The sequence below is a fragment of the Coccinella septempunctata genome, chromosome 1 (assembly GCF_907165205.1).
Source record: "Coccinella septempunctata chromosome 1, icCocSept1.1, whole genome shotgun sequence".
Taxonomy (NCBI): domain Eukaryota; kingdom Metazoa; phylum Arthropoda; class Insecta; order Coleoptera; family Coccinellidae; genus Coccinella; species Coccinella septempunctata.
The window spans coordinates 18,895,136-18,914,900 of NC_058189.1; the positions used below are offsets into that span (position 1 = coordinate 18,895,136).

Below are 19,765 nucleotides of genomic sequence, written 5' to 3' on the forward strand. Positions count from 1 at the left end.
TTTGAATTGTCTATTGATCATTGTATATAGTTGAGCAAAATAAACTAAGTGCTGAGCAAAACGAGGGCATAAAAATCGTTAAAGTTCTTTGAGGTGCTCTGCTAGTTTAATGCCGCTCAGCGAGCTGACTCTGGGGGTCGCGATCCGAACCGAAGGGACTGGTACTCGTACCTGATTAACCCTTTTTTTAGATTCGATCGTAACCCGTGCGGGAGTGATCGAGTCGCCGATCTCGAAATGACCCAATCATTTCGATCATTCGGTCATATTCGAGTTCGACCCGCCTCCGTCTTCTGGATACGAACATTACTACAGAATTCGACTGACTGACAACATTAAATGTTTATTTTCTCAATAGATTGTTTATTTGACAAAAGATGGCAACTTTCATTTTCGCCCTATAGATGGATTGGTTGTTTTGGCATTGGTTGTAGGGTGTATCGCGTATCGCTGGTTGTCTATTCAAGAATAGGTATTGTAGCCTGTCGAGTCGAGATCGAAAGATATCATTAAGCGGAATTGAAGAGAAACTTTTCGAAAGAAATAAAATTCTACTAATTTAATGATAACAGAAACCTCTTGATGTAGGACGACGCAATTTTTGGCTACATTCAGTCTGAAAATGCTGGACCATTTTAACGATCGAATTCTTTTGTTCGATTTCAAATATGAACTCGGTTGGATTTCTTCAACAGTCAAAACTCAGATTCTGTGTCTGTTTCGTATTAAAGCTTGACACAGGATATGAGATGAAAATTCCGTAGTTGTTATATCTTACATCTAGCTCGAAACTTTGACGATATTTCTTCATTTCGGTTTCTTTTATGCGTGACCAATCTGTTTAAATATGATAAACAATAGATATCTTAGATTATGTATATAACACACATGATAGCAAAAAAAATTTCATGTGATTAGAAAATTTATATACTCACTAAAAATGAAATGATATTACCAAAAAGGGATAATAATAATACGTTATAATATAGAAGATTCATTCAAATCGTCATTGAATATCGAATGCATTCACATCATAATTGAACAAGTAACATTGTACGGAGCAACTGAAATTCAATTTTCAAGAATTCCAATGCAATATCTATGAACGAAAACGTGTCTGACAGAAAAAGGCAGCCACCTTCATGGCACACTAATCTAACAAAAAAAATGCTTGCTACCTTGGTAATCCCTAATATTAGGGATTTGCAATTTTTAAATTCAGAGAAAAAATTCGTATTTTGAAAATTGCCAGAATGGAGGTAAGCATCGGAATACCTGCGAAAAATATTCTAACTCTAAGTGCCTCATTATGAAGAAAGCACATGCCGACAAGATCCTTATTAATCTTATTGGCTAATTTTGGATAATTTATCACCTGCAATACAAACCAGACTAGGTAGGTGAAAGCACACAGGCACAAGCTGTACCTGCACGGACAAACCCTCTTGAGCTCATTATTAAGTGTCAATGATGATAATCTTTGTATTCAACATTTTACTTTAAGACGCATTTTGACGATGAAAATCTGTAACTACTGAGAACCCATTCATTCTATTCTCAACGATTTATTTAGATGCTCGGCCAGAATCACGATAAATTGAATGAATGAAAAAAAATTTCATGTCTACCATTATGAATAAGCTTCAAGACAAAATTTTTCTTTACGTTAATAATTCTTAATATATATGAAAATAGCCCAAGAAACTCGAAATATACATGTCACATTTGCCGATAGTAAACCTCGCCACTAAACCATTATAGATAGAATTTATAATTTCAAAGATTCAAAATTCCCAAAAATATTCCAGCCGGTTCAAAATATTTTTTAGGTTTCATAAAAATGTACCTATAGCTATAGCTATAGGTACATTAAGACCATTTCTTACACAACTACTCTGAAAATAAATCTCAAACATCTGGCAAAATAGAAAAATATTGCCACTGAGCGGGTTTGTAAAAACCCAAACGAAGTTTCAGCACCATCCCTTTTTTATGATTTTTGCCGAACATTCCAGTTGACGAATTTTGGCACCATCTGGAAGACATTTTGGGAAAAAAATTTTCGGTCCTTGCATCACAGATACAGATGAAGATCAGTTGCATCGTTATCTTCGACCTGTGAACTGATCTTCCGAGCCCTATTTTTTCGTTGGACGTTTTTGAAGTGATTTTTTTTTATTCTCGCTCTACTGAACCGTGCTTGTGTCATTGGAACTATATTGACTGTTAATATTTACACTGACATTCTGGTAGTGATAAGTTTGGAAGTGGTGGACAAATTATTTATTAATTTTTTTTTCTGCAAAAATTTCTCCTCCAAAAACTCGTAAAGTATAAATGAGCAAAACGAACGGGCTGATGAGCAAAACGGAGCAAAACTTTCGATCGAAACCAATATCGGAAAGATCCGTTAAGGTGCCATGCTAGTGTAATATTACACCAGCAGGGCACGTAACGGTAAGTGGTAGAGAAAAACTAATTGCAGAATTGAGAGGAGCAAAACGCAGATATCCCACAAGCTAAGGTAAGAAAAAAAAAATTTTTTTCTTCTCTGAAAACTCGTAAGGTGTAAATGAACAAAACGAACGGACTGGTGAGCAAAACGATAAACTAAGTTCTGAGCAAAACGAGGGCATAAAAATCGTAATATGTAGTTCTTTGAGGTGCTCTGCTAGTGTAATGCCGCTCAGCGAGCTGACTCTGGGGGTCGCGATCCGATTATTTAACCCTCAACTCCGGTCAAAATGGATCGTATCGTAACTATCGTATCGTATGTTTCTCTGTTTTCGCGGGACGAAGTAGTCTTCTTATTTCCGCCGTCTTGTATAGTCTCTCTTTGTTTGTATCGCTTTACTTCTGTTTATTCCATTATTTCTCTAATCAGTGGATTATCGTGTATTTTCATTTTTTCTTCCAGTTTTTCGTTCATTTTTTGTAGGTGCTCTTTGATTGTGGGATATTCTATATCTTTGTGGAGTTGTTCATTCGTGTGATACCACGGTGCGTTTAGTGTCAGCCTTATCGATATGTTTTGAACTCTCCGAAGTGTTCTCATGTTCCTTTCTGTTGTGTTCTTCCAGCTTGTGGCTGCGTATGTCATCGGTCGAAGTATCTAATATATAAAATTCTCGTGTCATAGTTTCCGTTACCATACTCCTCCGAAACGGCTTGACCGATTTTGATGAAATTTTTTGTGCTTATCCGGTATCTATGAGAATCGGCCAACATCTATTTTTCATCCCCCTAAATTTTTTATTTCATTTTTTGGACAAAATTTTTAATCTCTATTTTTTTATGATACAACATACAAAAATACATACAATCCTCAATTTTCACCCTTCTACGATCAACCCTTATTTTTTAATAGCCATTTTAGTAATTTAATAATTTTTTTTTAGAAATTACTAGGAAATTATTTATATGGCAAAACAACGTTTGCCGGGTCAGCTAGTTGTATTATATATCTTAGGCTGACCTAAGTTCAATGACGGACGGACCTGGTTAATGTGTATATATTTATATAAAGGGAGAGTCATTGAATCGTAAAAATATTTTACAGTAGATTATTGAGGTCAAAACATGTACCATTTTTCCGATTTAGCCTTGATAAAAAGATTGACATCGGGTTTCATGAAACTTTGATTGTCCGATCAACGATTTGATAGTCACTCGATCACTCAACCGAAATCACTGAGACCTTTCATTTCTTAATATATTGAAAAAATAGCAATTGAGAATAATTAAATGGATGTATGAACATCATAATTCGATGCGGGAATAATATTCTGATGATAATCATGACTGAATTATCGATAGAAAACAAATTGACGTCTATTCGTTCATCAAGCGTTGATTCCCTGATCAAGCTTTATGAAACCCGGGGATAGATTTTAAAAGAGTTGCATGCGGTCAAAGTAGGTACCCAATTTTTCGAATTTCATAGATAATTTTTATTTATGAACGCCAAATTACTCGAAATTCATTTCATTCGGTAAAACCGTTTGTGAGAACTGAAAATAATATTTTTTCATGTTTTTCAACAACCTCACCCTGTATATGCCTCCAGCTACTCAGCTTTCTACCCCGTATAGTGTTAAATAAAAATGATTTATTGGAAACAGAAGAATAATACAAGTGTATCACAACACAAAAACGAAAATATAATAATCTTAATACAATGGTTGTGCATTACACTGTGGAATGAGAACAGGTCTTCAGGCTTTGCTAGAGAAGTTTCTTCACCCCCAAAATTTGAATGTCTGAAATATTTGGTCAGGGAGGAAGACGCTGCTGCATTAATCATATTTTTATGTTTGTAACTTGAAACATGCCGTATATAATATACCTTCTTTCTCCAAATACAATGCCGAATTGAACCTTCGTACATTGGACCATTGGATCAAGTTTTGTTTTTTTAAGGAATGGAAATTCTTTTGAAAGATTTTTGCACTTAATTTCTTTATTATCCATCTCAAATTAATGATCTTGAGAAAAATACTGAATTAAATTCAAGATTTTGACGGACGTTTTCCAGTGACGGACTTCTTGGACGATTGACGGACTGTCCATCACAATGACGGACGTCTGGTCACCCTAATATATCTTCATTTTGTTTGTTTTATCTAGTTTGCTCTTTCTGTTCAGTAATGGGTACATGAAACCTTTGATTGTTCTTGCTTTAACTTCGACGTTCCTGACGTGTTTGTTGAAATTCAATTTTTCGTCTAGGGTTATTCCTAGGTAGTTCACGCTTCTGGTCCATGGAATTGGTACATTGTTTATTTTTACGTTATTCGAGGGTCCTCTTGTAGTAGAAAATGATTCCGGATTTGCTCTGATTTTCCATTTGCTCATCCATTCCTCTATCCTGTGGCAATGTTTCTGCAGTTCCTTCTCTATTTTAGAGGTTACTCTTGAGCTAGTCAATATAGCCGTGTCATCTGCGTATGATGTAATGATTGCGTTCTCGAATTGAGACGTTTTTGTTTAATGTCAGATAGTGTTAGACCGAAGGAAATCAACTTACATACAGCGGAGCATTTTCCCGACCAAATCTAAGGAAAATAGCAACAGACCAGTTACTAATTATCAGGATGTACTAATTAGTGGTTCTGAAAAGAACCTATTGGGTTAGAACGTATGTGGTGTTCCACCTCATTTTGAACTAGTGTACTTGGTGACTGCTTTGGTACCTTCGCTGACTGCGTGCTTAGCCAGCTCGCCAGGTAATAGAAGCCGTACCGCAGTCTGAATTTCCCTGCTGGTAATCGTAGAACGTTTATTGTAGTGAGCCAGTCTGCTCGCTTCAGCAGCGATACGTTCGAAGATATCATTCACAAAACTGTTCATGATACTCATAGCTTTGCTAGAAATACCGGTATCGGGATGCACTTGTTTCAATACCTTGTAAATGTAGATGGCGTAACTTTCCTTCCTCTTCCGTTTCTTCTTCTTATCAGTCTTGGAAATATTTTTCTGGGCCTTGCCCGCCTTTTTAGCCGCTTTTCCGCTAGTTTTCGGAGGCATCGTAATGTGGAAAAACTTTATCGAAAATATGGTTTTTTTTTTTTTTTTTTTTTGGTGTAGCAGGGGGAAAATCTGCAAACAGACGAACACACCCTCTGCTGAGGGGGAACAGTGTGGGGATTCTCACTCTCTGAGCTCGAGACCCACTAAAAACCCTTAACTGCTTCTTCATAGGTTCCGGGCATTTTGCCTATTAACCAGTTGACTCTTATGGTTTCTGGACTCTCACACGATCATAGTCGTGTTGATAGTTGTATGCTGCCTATAGCTTTTATAGGTTAAGCTCTTCTTTGGTTACATTTAAATCCTTAACTGATCTCTCGGTCTTCGGTGGTAGGTTCTTGACCTTCTAGCTTCTTCTGTTGGATCGTAGTCGACTAATCTTCGTAGTTCCTCATTTGGATGTTGTTTGGCTTTGTCGAATATCCTTTCCGCCTTTCTCTTCATAAATTCTGTAACTGGTTCCCATTCCAAGTCCTTGTAGATTTGTTTGTTCCTAACAAACCAGGGTACGTCCATCGCCATTCTAAGGAGTTTATTCTCAGTGGCCTGTATTCTCTTGATGTGGGTCTTGGCTGCGAAGCCCCATGCCGCCGATCCATATGTGAGTTGTGGTCGCGCAATAGTTTTAATCATCGTCAACTTGATGTTCTTATTCATATGACTTCTTCTGCCTATGAGTGGATAAAGTTTACTCATTGCGGCTTTTGTTTTATCAACAGCACATTTGATGTGGTTTTTCCATGTAAGTCCTCTGTCAAGCGTCACTCCTAGGTATGTTGCTTCATTTTTCCATTCAACCTCTTGTCCATCAACTTCAAGGTTTTCTTCCATCCTCAATCTTCTCTTTTGCAGTAATATTGCTTGAGTCTTTCTTCCATTGATTTGGATTTTCCATTTGATGCACCATTTGAGTAATTCATCTATGGCTTCCTGCAGTCTCCGTATGATCTCTGGGCGTCGATGTCTGAACGCTATTCCTGTGTCATCTGCGTACAAGGTGAGCATATTCCTAGCATTCTTCGGGATATCATAAACGTATATTACGTAAAGCAGAGGTCCAAGTACCGATCCTTGAGGCACTCCCGCTTCCAATTGTCTGGTTTGAGAGGTTGCTCCATCTATCTTCACATAAAAGTTTCTATTCCTCAGATAATTCCTTATAATCTTGCATAGCTTGGTCGAATATCCTGCTCTTTTCATCTTGTAGATTAGGCCTTCGTGCCATACTCTATCAAAAGCTCTCTCGATATCCATCAGAACTAATCCTGTGGCCTGTTTGGTCTGCATTCCTTCGGTGACGTATTCTATGAGCCGTAGTAATTGGAGTTCAGTCGAGGGTTCTCGTCGAAATCCAAATTGTTCGGGTGGGATTATCTTCAACATTTCTGTTTCCTCATTCAGCCTTTTGGCGATAACCCTCTCGACGACTTTTCCTAGTGCTGATAGTAGGCTGATTGGTCTATAATTTTGAGGAAATTTCCGTTCCTTTCCAGGCTTGTTGAAAACTATCATTTCTGCAGTTTTCCATCTCTTTGGGTAGTATTCGGTCCTCATCACTCCGTTTGTTATATTCGTCAAGGCTGCTATTCCTTTTCTAGGCAATTTCTTCAACATATAATTCGTTATCCTATCTTCTCCCGGTGCTTTCCGGTTTTTCAGTTTCATTATGATCTCTTTGATTTCTGTTGGTGAAGCCGGTTTTGGAATGATTTCGGTTTCCGGTGGTTCCATCATCAGTTCTTCGTTTGCCTCCACTTCTTCTTCTAGATCTTCATTGTCATCATCATTTCTGTAATTTATTCTGGCTTCTCTCTCAATTGTGTCGGCAAGTGCTTCGGCTTTTTCAAGTCTCGTATATACCATTCCGTTTGCTCCATGCAGTGGAGGTATAACTGTCTGTTCTCGTCGTAAGCGTTTTTGCATTTTCCAAGCCGAGTGATCTATTGTATTCAGTTCCCTTAATCTCTGGTGCCATCTGTTATTACGCAGTTCTGTTAAAGCATTTTTCAATATCTGACTATGCTTATTCAGTTTCTTCTTGTCTTCTTCTCTTTTTGTTGTTCTGTAGATTTTCCTGAGTCTTCTGTTCTTTTTTATAAGTTCCTTTATATCCCTTGGCGTATCTCCATGTGAATGTTTCGGAATTGGTTTCCTTATTCTCTTGGTGCTTTCTTCATAGGCTTCTTTTATATGATTTTCCAATTTTTCAACTGCTTCATCTAATTCATCCTGGGTGTTTATTTGGGGAATTTCCCTGATTTTCTCCTGAAGTAAATTCTTATATTTCTCCCAGTCTGTGCGTTCCTTGGTTTGCGTCTTTTCTTCGTTTCTTGGGCCATGTCCCACTATGAATTCTATGGGATTGTGGTCTGAAGTTCCGTCTTCTATTGTATCAATGCTGATTTCTTCAGTGATGTCTTTCATTACGACAATGTCCAGTACATCGGGTAGTCCATTTACTCTTGGTATGTAGGTCGGTATATCAGGTCCTATCACAACTGCATTAAGTTTTTCAGCATAAATCTTCAGTCTTCTCCCGTTTGTATTTTCCACCCTACTGTTCCATTCCTGCGATTTGCAGTTAAGATCACCAATTATGATTTTCGGGTGTCTTCCTTCTAGTAGCATTTTTAGATCCTCTTCCAGCATGTCCTTATCCGGTGATTTATAAGTTGAAATAATCTTCACTTGCCCTCGATTAGTATTCACAATAATCGATATTGCTTCTACTTCTTGTCCATTGAATATTTGGTCGAAATGGTGATCCATATTCCTTCTAGCCAGTATAGCAACGCCACCTGTGCTGTTAGGTCTATCATTTCTGTAAATATCGTAATTGGGAAATGCTATCCGAACGTTGGGGTTAAGTCTCGTTTCTTGAAGAGCTATGACATCCGGTCTCTTCTCTTCAATCAGTTCTTCGAATTCTGATCTGCGGGCTCTCAATCCTTCGACGTTCCAAGAGACGATTATGAGATTGTTCTTTATCGTCGTGTCAGCCATTAAATATTCTTAATAATTTGCTGCATCTTCTTCTCAATCTCTTTCTCCAGATTCTGCATCATCGTGCTGAGGAGGTTTTTCGTGAACTTATCCAGTTCCTCAGTGATTCCAGAAATTCCTTTTCTGGTTTCGGCTTTTTTGACGGTTTTTGCCTTTTCCGTCTTTTTCTCTGGTTTCTTCGTCTCTTTGACTGCTTCGGTTGCAGTTTCCTGGGGTTTCTTCACTTCCGAAGAGTTTGGGGATGGCCTCGGTGTATTTTGTGTTGGCCTCGAGCTGGTCTGGTTCGATCTTGGCGATCTCTTGGTCTTTTTAGTGACCAATTTCCATTCGCTACATCCCTTGTAGCTGGCTGGATGTCCTTGCTCTCCACAGAGAACACAAGAGGCATTTCGCTCCTCGTTCTCCCTGGTGAGCGTACACTCCTTGGAGCTGTGATTACCGGAGCATTTCACGCACCTCCATGGAAAAGTGCACTTACTTTGGGCATGTCCATATCGCTGACAGCGGTAACATTGTCCAGGCCCGGTCGTCCTTCTCTTAGGTTCAACAACACAGTTCATGTTGTAGAGCCTTCTCACCTCGAAGATACCCTTATTCTGGGTTTTAACCAGCAATAAGGGCATCGGCCTCTTAGTTATATTTGAGGTCATTCTAATGACCTCAGCATCGACGATCCCTTGATCCTTGAGGTCGTCAAGGATCGTCGGGATATCTGCATCCAGCGGTAGATATCTCACTACCGCATAGATTTTCTTTTCTTCCTCCCGTTGAAGAGTGTAAAACTCCCTATTTATTTTATGAAGGAAGTCCGTCATTCTTCTGTGGTCTTCCGCGGTTTGTGGAACGACCCTAATTCCGTCCTTCACAGTAGTCGCTCTGCTGTAATTTATTCCGTTTCGCATTAACGCGTTGGAAATTGACGTCCATTCGGACGTACCCCTCAGGGTAACTGGGGGGATTTTTTCTTTTCTCTCCACTGGAGTGGTTTTCTCTTGGGCTGGGGTTTCCAAGACTCTTTTCTTGTTTGCCTCTTCATTTGACGAGGAGCTATCCTTTCTCACTCTTTTGGCGGGTGGGGAAATTTTGGTTTGAGGGGTTTTGACCACCTCCATCTTCTGTTTTTGAACCGGTAAGTTCACTTCTTGGACATTTTTCAAAATAATGTTCTTCTTGAGTGCTTTGGAGTAAGGACTTTCCTTATTTCCCTCCTGCAACTCGAGCCTCTCCCTGAGATTTTTAATCTCAGCAACTAAGCTAGATACGCATCTATCTAACTCATTCACCCTCGCTTTCAAACTTGCGTTCTCCTCTCTCAAAATATCGTGTTCGGACACGACATTAGCGATTTCTGGCGCGTCTTCTTCCATTACGGACTCGCAGTCCGAATGGTCAGACATTTTAGAATCTAATTAATAATTACTTCGCTACTCGAAGAAATTGGAAATAAAATTTTTCAAGACAAAAGAAAAATGTATCTCATGCATAAAAACAAAACAGCTCATCAAAAATTCTCTACGCTATGAGAAAAATCAGAAAGAAAGATACGAAAAATAAGCTCACCTGATGTTTTCTGCAGTACCAACGAGAAAATTCTCTGGACACTTAGGATGAACACCAACTTTGAAAATTTTAACGAATTAAAATTCCGATAACAAATATAGAACCTACACAACTTCACAGACGGAATCAAATATTCCGTAGCTTGGTTAGTGGGCACTTTCACCTCCGCTTTCACTTTTACGGCACTGTGACTTTCTCGTCCGCTTTCTCTTTTATAGCACTAGTAGCACTGTAGCACGTCTTCTCCTGTCAAGCGATTGACTCGGAATGAAAATATGGTCCTCTTACCGACACAAAATATGAGATAGGAAAATCTCACATTTTTGGCTCCGCCCATGAGTTATATACATTTTTTATATTTGATAATTTTTTTTTCTATAAGCGTGCGCGTTCAACCTTTTTTCCGCACGCATTCCAAGTTGCAAAGAGTCACTTTCCCAAAACGTGCGGGAAAAACGCCTGCTATTTCTTTCCCGCACGCATTTGCGTGCGGGAATGGATTAGCAGGGGTTTTTCCCGCACGCAAATATTATAGAATAAATTAAATTCTATCATGTTTCTATGCACTGAACGTCAACGATGAGAAACCCATAGTAATGACATGCAGAATTACGTCTGTCATTATATATGAATTAATCAAATGAGATATGATCTGTTTCGTGAAATGGATACATTTATATATTTCAAGCGCTTGTAGAAAAAATATTGTTCCTAACTCTTGCGGAAAGTGTCTTGCCCGCACTCAACTGCTTACCCGAACTCTGCTTCGCATCGTTCGGGCAACGGCAGTTTCGTGCGGGCAAGTATCACTTTCCGCACTTGATAGGAAAATAACTATATTCAGTACCTACCATTTGAAAATTCAAGTAACCTAAAATGTCCGTAAATATTAAAATTTTAATGAATCTTTTTTAAAATGATATTCAATTAACAGATTTCTGCAGAATACAGAGTATTTTCTGAGAATTCAGTAACAACAGTACCTAATATAAACTGGACCTGTACTTAATTACCCTCGTGCTTATAGGCACCCTTTTCACAAATGTTTCATTCTGTAACAGAGATGCCATAAATCTAAAATATACAACTTTGTCGGCATTCTCTATAAGTTACGTTTCTTTTTCTGGGGCGGCTTCTTTCAGAGCGGTCAATCTTTGCTTCTTTCAAGCCCCCTGCCGAATATCTGGAATATTGTTGGGGTTTATTGATTCTTAACACATGATAATTGTTATTTTTCATATTCAGTTTCTTCATAACTAAACAAACAGAAATTATGAATAAGTTGAAATTTCCAAAATGACCTTCATAAATATCAAAATGCAATTAAAATTAGCTTAACCCAAATGTTTTGTCCTGTCATTTGTGAACATGCTTCGGAGTTGGTTTATAGTACCACGGTCTCTAGAAATTTTATGAATGCAAAAATCCGGAAACCACCCCAGTTCAATATTCCAACAATTTTGGCTTTTCCAAACTAGTTGGTTTATAAGTACCAAGGTTTCTAGAAATCTTATAAAAGCAAAAAGTTTCATTTTTGGTTTCATTTGTAAGTTGAGACTCAACGATTAGTGTATGTGTTACTTCACAGTAAAGGTGCTTGAAATTTTTTTACTTTTTTTCATAACTTCGCCAGCTCAATAGTTCCAGTAGAGTTGAGTCGATACGTGAAACAGGTACCTTGTACCGTGAACAATGCTATCAGGATATACATACCTTCGAGCGCGTGTTTCGATCTTTCTGCTAAGATGTCGAATAAGAGAAGCCCGATACGGCTTTATTTTTCTATCGTAGACCTTGAAAAAATAATGTGTTCCTGCGACATCTGTAAACAACAACTGTCTTACAAACATTCAGTGTCCAATTTAAAAAACATTTCAAGCGAAAACCTGCCTTTGTGGATATTTTTCCCAGAAATTCAAGCGATGAAAATAATCCTTCTACCAGTGCTTCGAAACGTCCATTACCCAGTGATGAGGATAATGAGAAAAATAAGGATACTTCCGAAGAACCTAGTTCTAAAATAACTAAATTGGACGGTGTTGTGATTGTAAATACCTAGTGATAATAATTAACCGAAAAAAAAAAGTTCAAGATGAAATCGTCACTTTTCTACATGAAAAAATTACAGGACAAGAAGCAGTTAAGGGTTTTTAGTGGGTCTCGAGCTCAAGAGAGTGAGAATCCCCAGAGGGTGGTTCGTCTGACTTGCAGATTTTCCCCCTGCTACACAAAAAAAAAAGAATTCCGTGCATTTGCCTATAAACCTTTCATCTTTTAGTCTGTTTTCTTCTCACACACTATATTGCTGGGATTTATGTGTTTATCCTCTATTGGATAACACTTTATTGGATTTTTCAATAAGTTTCTGTTAGTATATTAAAATCTTTTTAATTGATCTCTTGGTCTCCTTCGGTAAATTCGCATTCTCCTTTTGTCTTCATTTGGGTCGTAGTTCACTAGTCTGCTGAGTTCTTGATTCGGATGGTTTTTCGCTGTTTCGAATAATTTCTCTGCTGTTTTGTTCATGAATTCCGTTATGGTTTTCCATTTTAGGTCCCTATAAATCTGTCTATTCATGACAAACCAAGGTGCATCTATTGCACATGGTAGCAGCTTGTTTTGATTTTAATGGTCAATTAGTCAAATAACGAGTTCAATTTCGAAAGAACTGAACTTAAACTCGTAATGAAACGTAGTTTTTCAATTGCGATGACTATGTTGAGTACCTCGGAAAAGATATTAAATTTCTGCCGTATATTAATTTTCATGATTTTTTGATCAAGATCGCTATCATTCGATAGCTAGAGTGAAATTCTGAATATTCTGCACCTGAAATTATTCGGCTAAATTCCTGACCGTCAAGTGATTTTCAGAATTCGGGACTTATGTGATAGCATTTTCAAAAATATTTACATTTTCCGAAAAAAATTACCTACCGTGTTCGATGGAAACATCTTTTCTGACATCGTTTCTCTAGCGAGTGAAAATCTATAAAAGTAATATTTGATAGAAAATTGTAGAGGCCCTGAAAAGGGCCGGTTTAAAATGTTTATCCTTCCAAAATTATATACGTTTTACTTTTTCTTTTTGGGAGACGTTACTTTCTTCGGAGCCGTTACTGATTTGACCGTTTTTGGTTTCGGTGCTTTGGGCTTCTTCGTCGGCGATTTGATTGCCTTCTTAGCTTTCGAGGGAGATTTCGTTAATTTTGGCTTCTTTTTTTCTGTAGCAATTGCCGCTCTCTTTTTCGACTTACTCACTGTAGTTGTAGACCTGGCAGGGGATTTGTTCTTCTTCTCGGCTGCCGTTGTAGATGACGCATTCTTATTTGCTCCATCGGCCGACTTGACCAATTTTTTCGTAACCTTCTTCGACGCGTTTGTTGTAGATCCGCCAGCGGCCAATTTGAAAGAACCAGACGCTCCTTTTCCTTTGGTCTGAATCAGGGAACCGGACTGTACAGCGGACTTCAGATATTTTCTTATGAACGGTGCAAGTTTTTCAGAATCGACCTTGTAATTCGAACCGATGTATTTCTTGATAGCTTGCAACGAGGACCCGCTCCTTTCTTTCAATCCTTTGATGGCACTGTTAACCATATCGGAAGTTGGAGGATGGCTGGGTTTGACATGTTTAGACTTTGCTGAGGTTTTTTTCTCGGCTTTTTTAAGCGTCTTACCAACAGCACTAGCAGGCGTAGTTGCCTGTCGCACTTCAGACTCGGAGGTTGATAATGACATTGTGTTAAGCACTTTGGGTTTGGATTACTTCCGATAGTGGGATCCATATTACCGAAGTTGACGGAAATTTGACGGGCGATTGGCTCGTAAATTATTGCTAAGGACTTGAAATTGCAAGTTTACTGCGTAATCTCACGGAATTTAAAACTTTTTATTTGTACCAATTATTGGGTTCATCATTGCATCGTATTTCGGACGAATGCGATATGGGAAATAGGCCGATATATCATTTTTGACGGACCGAAATGATTCTTCCCAGACTTGCCAAAGTCGCTCTTGTCATGGTTCCTGGATATTCTTATCATTAGTTATTATTTCGAAATTTGATTCTCCTTGATCGAACAGCTCATGATGAATAGAACTTATTCTTTTATTCATTGACCATCAGAATCGACCATCAAAATCCGCATTTTTACTGGAAGTAGCGAAATTTTCTAATACTTTGTCGAATCGACCACTGAAAACTGAATTTCTATCATAGTATCGACTGAAATTCAACGTATGTGTCTCAATTCCAAAACTTCGTATAGTTTCAAGATTTGGCTCGAATTGATCTAACAGTTCCTCGGAAATATATCTCATACTTTGTCTAATCGGCCACTGAATTTCTATCAGAGAGTATTGAACTGAATTCGAAAACTATAAATATGAGATTCTAGGATTGAACGCCCACACTAAACCTCTCCGAAACCAGCCCTAAACAAAACTTCAGGAAATTTCAACAAAAGATGCCAAAGAAATCAAGGTTGGAAAGAAGATATAAAAGGTGGAAACCATCAAGAGAATTTCATTAAAGGTGAATATTGGCACAAGGAACAAATCAAAACAACTATTCTCTCAGCGACGTTTCGGAAATTTTATTTCCTTCATCAGGCTACAACAAAAGGTAATCATTACATTCAGATGGACTCAAAAAACAAAGAAAAGGTTGTGGAAAAAGTGGTCAAAAATATAAAAACTAATATATGAATATATATTTATATATATTTAGACTGATTCAAAAAAATCGACTTTCTTTTTTTTCGGCAAACACACCCCTTATTATCTTCAGGGCATCGAAAAAAAACGTCTGTGAAGATATTAGCCAAAAATCTTATTATTTAGAGGTCGCTCTTCGAGGATTTCTATTTTCCCTACTAATAGCAGGGGAAAATAATTTATTTCTAGTTAAAAAATTCCAGTTCGCAAACCAATGGACGGATACCATTGAGCGATATATTTTTATGTAGGGAGTTTAGTGGTCTACAAAAACTGCCCCATAAAATTTTTGCATAAAACGGCTTTTCGAAAAGTTATTAGAGCTTGAAATTAAATTTTTGTCGAAGTAGCTGTTTTTACTCGGATATCGGGAAGCAGTTATTGGAATTTACTTTGAAAATCAGGAAATCGTTCTCGAAAGTTACAATTGATATGATTTTATTCAGATTTAAATCATTCATGACATCCCCAAATTGTCAACCTCAACAATTGTTAGGGAGTTAGTGTTTCATACTCTTCAGAATCAAATTATTTAGCATCTCTTTTTTCTCATTCACTTGGGTCAGAAAGAATGATTGGTTTTGTGCCCTCTTTCAGATTAGTGTTTGATCTTAAACTCGGTACTTGTCTTCAGTTTCATCCATAATACAATTTTGTGTATTCATTATTTTTGCAAACCCAAAATGGCCGCATTTACAAAATTCTCGCTATATGATTTCATTGGAGAAGACATTACGTAGTGAAAGTAACATATAAATGATAGGATCTTTCTGTTGTTAACGATTTAACGGAGCGAGTTATTGGTTTAATTGAAGAATGTAATAACTACTAAAAGAAGAATGAAGAATTAACAGTTACAGTTTCTTTTACAATTGATCAACGAACATCGTCATCGTTTTCCGGATTGCAACAAAAAAAAATTGAAATTATCTGTTTAGAACATATTATCTATTATAGATGTTGAATATACCAACACCAATATTATTTCTCACAACCGAATGAATGCTTTCTATATGCGACTTATTTCTAATATCATTAAACCTACCAATTCCACAAATATCGAGATATTTGTTGAAAAATTGTTGAAGTTCACTCTTTTGTGACAGCGGCCATTTTGGGTTTATAAAAATAATGAATACAAAAAATTGTATTATGACTGAAACTGAAGACAAGTACCGGGTTTAAGAACAACACTAATCTGAAAGAGAGCATAAAACCATTCATTCTTTCTGACCCAAATGAATGAGAAATAGGAGATGCTGAATAATTTGATTCTGAAGAGTATAAATTTCTAACTCTCTAACAATTGTTGAGGTTGACTATTTGAGGATGTCATAAATTATTTGAATCTACATAGAATCATATTAATTGTATCTTTCCAGAACTATTTTCTGATTTTCAAAGTAAATTCCAATAATTTCTCCCCGATATCCGAGTAAAAACAGCTACTTCGACAAAGATTTCATTTCAAGCTCTAATAACTTTTCGAAAAGCCGTTTTATGGAAAAATTGTATGGGACAGTTTTTGTAGAGCACCTGATTCCCTACATAAAAATATATCGCTCAACGAAATCCGTCCATTGTTTTGCGAACTGGAATTTTTTAACTAGAAACAAATTTTTTTCCCCTGCTATTAGTAGGGAAAATAGAAATCCTCGATGAGCGACCTCTAAATAATAATATTTTCGGATAATATTTTCAAAAACGTCATTTTTCAATGTCCTGAAGATAATAAGTAGTGTGTTTCTCGAAAAAAAAGAATGTCGATTTTTTTGAATCAGTCTAATACATATTTTATCTTTTGAATGTCAGCAATACATTTTTAGCTATCAAACAATATAGCATATGTACGAGTTTTAGCAAAGGTTAGTGCAACGGGGTACCATACAATTTGGAGTATGATACAAGAGCTTAGGGAAAAACCTCAGTAAAAAAACCCTGTCTCTCCGTGAGTAGTGTAGTGATGTCAAATATATGAATAAAATGTGAATAACCGAATGACTGAAAAGGAGGAATCAAAATTTTTTTTTGATAAATTATGTAATCATCTCTTCAATAGATCTTGTTCTCTACATAGCAGAGCATTATTTTCATAGTGCTGTAAAAGTGAAAGTAGAAGTGAAAGTGCCCACTAGCACAGCTGCTACGGAATTTTTGATTCCGTCTGTGAAGTTTGTGTAGATTCAATACGCGTATGTATTATCGGAATTTTAATTCGTTAAAATTTTCGAAGTTGCTGTTCATCTGCCAGTCCAGTCCAGGTCTAGTGAAATAGGCCAAGAGGTGAAACTACATTGTATAAGTCTGATCAATAGTTATGATGCGAGTAGGAGCAGTGAATGAATCGTACAAGTTAAAATGAGAAAAGAATAGTATTATTAATATACATGATATTTATCATTGAGCAACATTTACAGAGACGAACTGCTTACAAGTGAGCACGATTAGAACGTCCATCGGAAAAACAGAAGATACAATTGATGAATTATGAGAAGTGCAAAACGAGAGTACTGAGATAACCACTAAACGTTGGTTTCAAGAGGTGCAGAAGGCTGAGAGCCAACATGTATATCGAGTAAGATGAATGAACGTGAGAATGTATCATGAGAGTACAAATTTATAGTGAGTAGATTGTCAGGAATAGACAGATTTATAGGGACCTAAAATGGGAAACCATTTCAACACGAATTGATCAAACAGTTGGTGGTTTTATAATTTGCAGAATCGGCAAACTACAATTCGGAAAATTTTTAAGAATTCGTCTGATGAAGGATTCTGATGTGACTACGCAACATTAAGAAATCTTACCAAAAATTCCCTTTTCCGTTCAGTGTCAGTTTCGTACCGAACTGTATAACCGAGGCGATCGAAGTATCGTACGAGTAAAAAAGTCTAATAGAATTTTGTGGTTCTGAAAAGAACCGATATGCAAGATTCCCGAATCGAAATTTAGGCACGTTCACCCCTGATACGTCTAGCAAGTTGAATGTCCTTCGGCATGATAGTTACTCTTTTGGCGTGGATCGCACACAAGTTTGTATCCTCGAAGAGTCCAACCAAATAAGCTTCGCTAGCTTCTTGAAGTGCCATTACGGCGGAACTTTGAAATCTGAGATCAGTTTTGAAATCCTGAGCGATCTCACGTACCAACCTCTGGAAAGGCAACTTACGGATCAACAACTCTGTACTCTTCTGATATCGTCGTATTTCACGTAAAGCAACGGTACCCGGACGGTAACGGTGAGGTTTCTTCACACCGCCTGTGGCTGGAGCACTTTTACGTGCAGCCTTGGTGGCTAATTGTTTCCGCGGAGCCTTACCCCCGGTCGACTTTCTAGCAGTCTGCTTAGTACGAGCCATAATGAATGTTAGTAATTCCTCTACACGAACAGGTCCGCGACGCAATCTGAACAATTCTATGCGTCCCCACCACCGTCGGCCCATATTTATAGACTACGTTGCCGTTCCAATGCGTATCTGAAAATCTATTGGATGCTACGGAATTACTGTGGTGGGGCGGCTGTAGTTTATAAATACTGGTCAGAGACTACGTTGCTCTTATTCTGTTTTCGCTTACGTATTGACTTTCTACTTCGACCCTTTCTAACGTTCTACAGACATGACCGGACGAGGTAAAGGTGGTAAAGGTTTGGGCAAAGGTGGAGCCAAGCGTCATAGGAAAGTACTCCGAGATAATATCCAAGGTATCACCAAACCCGCTATCAGGAGATTGGCTAGGCGTGGAGGTGTCAAGCGTATTTCTGGTCTCATTTACGAAGAAACTCGTGGAGTGTTGAAGGTGTTCCTGGAAAATGTAATCAGGGACGCTGTCACATATACCGAACATGCAAAGAGAAAAACTGTTACCGCCATGGACGTTGTATATGCCCTCAAACGTCAAGGACGTACATTGTACGGTTTCGGCGGTTGAATGAGTCATTATTCAGGTTGTAGTATAAACGGTCCTTCTCAGGACCACAACCATTTAATGTTTGTTTTATCCAATATCAATGTCGATTGCTAATAAATACTTCGTACTAAATTCTTGAGGATATGTACGTATTATTACACTATGATCACTAAGCCCGGATAAGAAGAGAATCCTTCTTGGATTCTGTGGCCAAACCCTCCGTCCATCCTCAAGATAAAATTTTTTTAAGTAGTTCCGATCTGAGACTCGAGGACTTGAAACCTCGGTAACCGCCGAGGTAATCCTTTCCTGAGAAAAAGTGTTTGCCGGACGATTCCAAAGTGTGCTTGGACTCGCTCATTCATGTTCGGTGATAATAACCTCTATAGAAGATCTACAAATCCACAAAGTTCGTGTGCTGAATGATATTTAATACAAATAATATAGTGCAGAAAACCCTCATTTTTTTGGTTAATTGAATTATTTGGCGTGTGTCCAGCGCCTTCATTAATGGTCCTTCGTGGCCGAATTAAAAATTCTATTTGATATCTCATTTGTGCGCTTTGTTCCACCACTAAAATATAGCATATATGAACCGAACAAATTCGTAAACGAGATTGTTACCTGAAGTGTCGAAGTTCATTTTCTGTAAGCGGTACTGAGCCAACCCTTATCTTAACAACCTTCTGCGAAAATAGTCGTTTTTCGCTATGAATTGTCTGTATATCAAAATGTATTTCCTCAATCTTCGCCTGCAGTTTATTTTCGGTTTCTAGGGACTAATTGCTCCGCTCCGCATAATTGGTTGGCAATCTTGAATTGTATACTATCGAAGGCTTTGAAGGTAGACTCCAGGGTTTTTGTTCGATCACTTTCTGCAATGATCGCCGCATTTAGAATCCACCCAATTCGTTCAATGTAAACCTTTCGTTGCTTTTTACTAAGCAAAAGTCGTTTCTCTTCACTACTCAGAGACATTTTAACTCAGCGAATGAATTCTGCGAAAGGTAGATATTGAAAAACGACTATTTTCGCCGAAAGTTGT

The 19,765-nt window shown here is 37.7% G+C and overlaps 4 protein-coding genes across 4 annotated transcripts; 1 reads left to right on the plus strand and 3 right to left on the minus strand.

The window, feature by feature from the left end:
• Positions 1-5,102: 5,102 nt before the first annotated feature.
• Positions 5,103-5,547, minus strand: LOC123318940 (histone H2B). The gene has a single exon (XM_044905729.1). It carries the CDS (start codon positions 5,524-5,526, stop codon positions 5,155-5,157), a length of 372 nt encoding a protein of 123 aa, XP_044761664.1. The 5' UTR covers positions 5,527-5,547; the 3' UTR covers positions 5,103-5,154.
• A 7,557-nt stretch (positions 5,548-13,104) lies between these two features.
• Positions 13,105-13,857, minus strand: LOC123318814 (histone H1B-like). The gene has a single exon (XM_044905563.1). It carries the CDS (start codon positions 13,830-13,832, stop codon positions 13,167-13,169), a length of 666 nt encoding a protein of 221 aa, XP_044761498.1. The 5' UTR covers positions 13,833-13,857; the 3' UTR covers positions 13,105-13,166.
• A 3,854-nt stretch (positions 13,858-17,711) lies between these two features.
• On the minus strand, positions 17,712-18,176 carry LOC123319068 (histone H3). Its single transcript, XM_044905918.1, has one exon. It carries the CDS (start codon positions 18,168-18,170, stop codon positions 17,760-17,762), a length of 411 nt encoding a protein of 136 aa, XP_044761853.1. The 5' UTR covers positions 18,171-18,176; the 3' UTR covers positions 17,712-17,759.
• Positions 18,177-18,398: 222 nt separating this feature from the next.
• On the plus strand, positions 18,399-18,791 carry LOC123319014 (histone H4). The gene has a single exon (XM_044905819.1). It carries the CDS (start codon positions 18,430-18,432, stop codon positions 18,739-18,741), a length of 312 nt encoding a protein of 103 aa, XP_044761754.1. The 5' UTR covers positions 18,399-18,429; the 3' UTR covers positions 18,742-18,791.
• The last annotated feature ends 974 nt before the right edge of the window (positions 18,792-19,765 follow it).

Coding starts and splice junctions, on each gene's coding strand:
- LOC123318814 (XM_044905563.1), bottom strand. CDS start 13,832: ATGTCATTATCAACCTCCGAGTCTGAAGTGCGACAGGCAACTACGCCT.
- LOC123319068 (XM_044905918.1), bottom strand. CDS start 18,170: ATGGCTCGTACTAAGCAGACTGCTAGAAAGTCGACCGGGGGTAAGGCT.
- LOC123319014 (XM_044905819.1), top strand. CDS start 18,430: ATGACCGGACGAGGTAAAGGTGGTAAAGGTTTGGGCAAAGGTGGAGCC.
- LOC123318940 (XM_044905729.1), bottom strand. CDS start 5,526: ATGCCTCCGAAAACTAGCGGAAAAGCGGCTAAAAAGGCGGGCAAGGCC.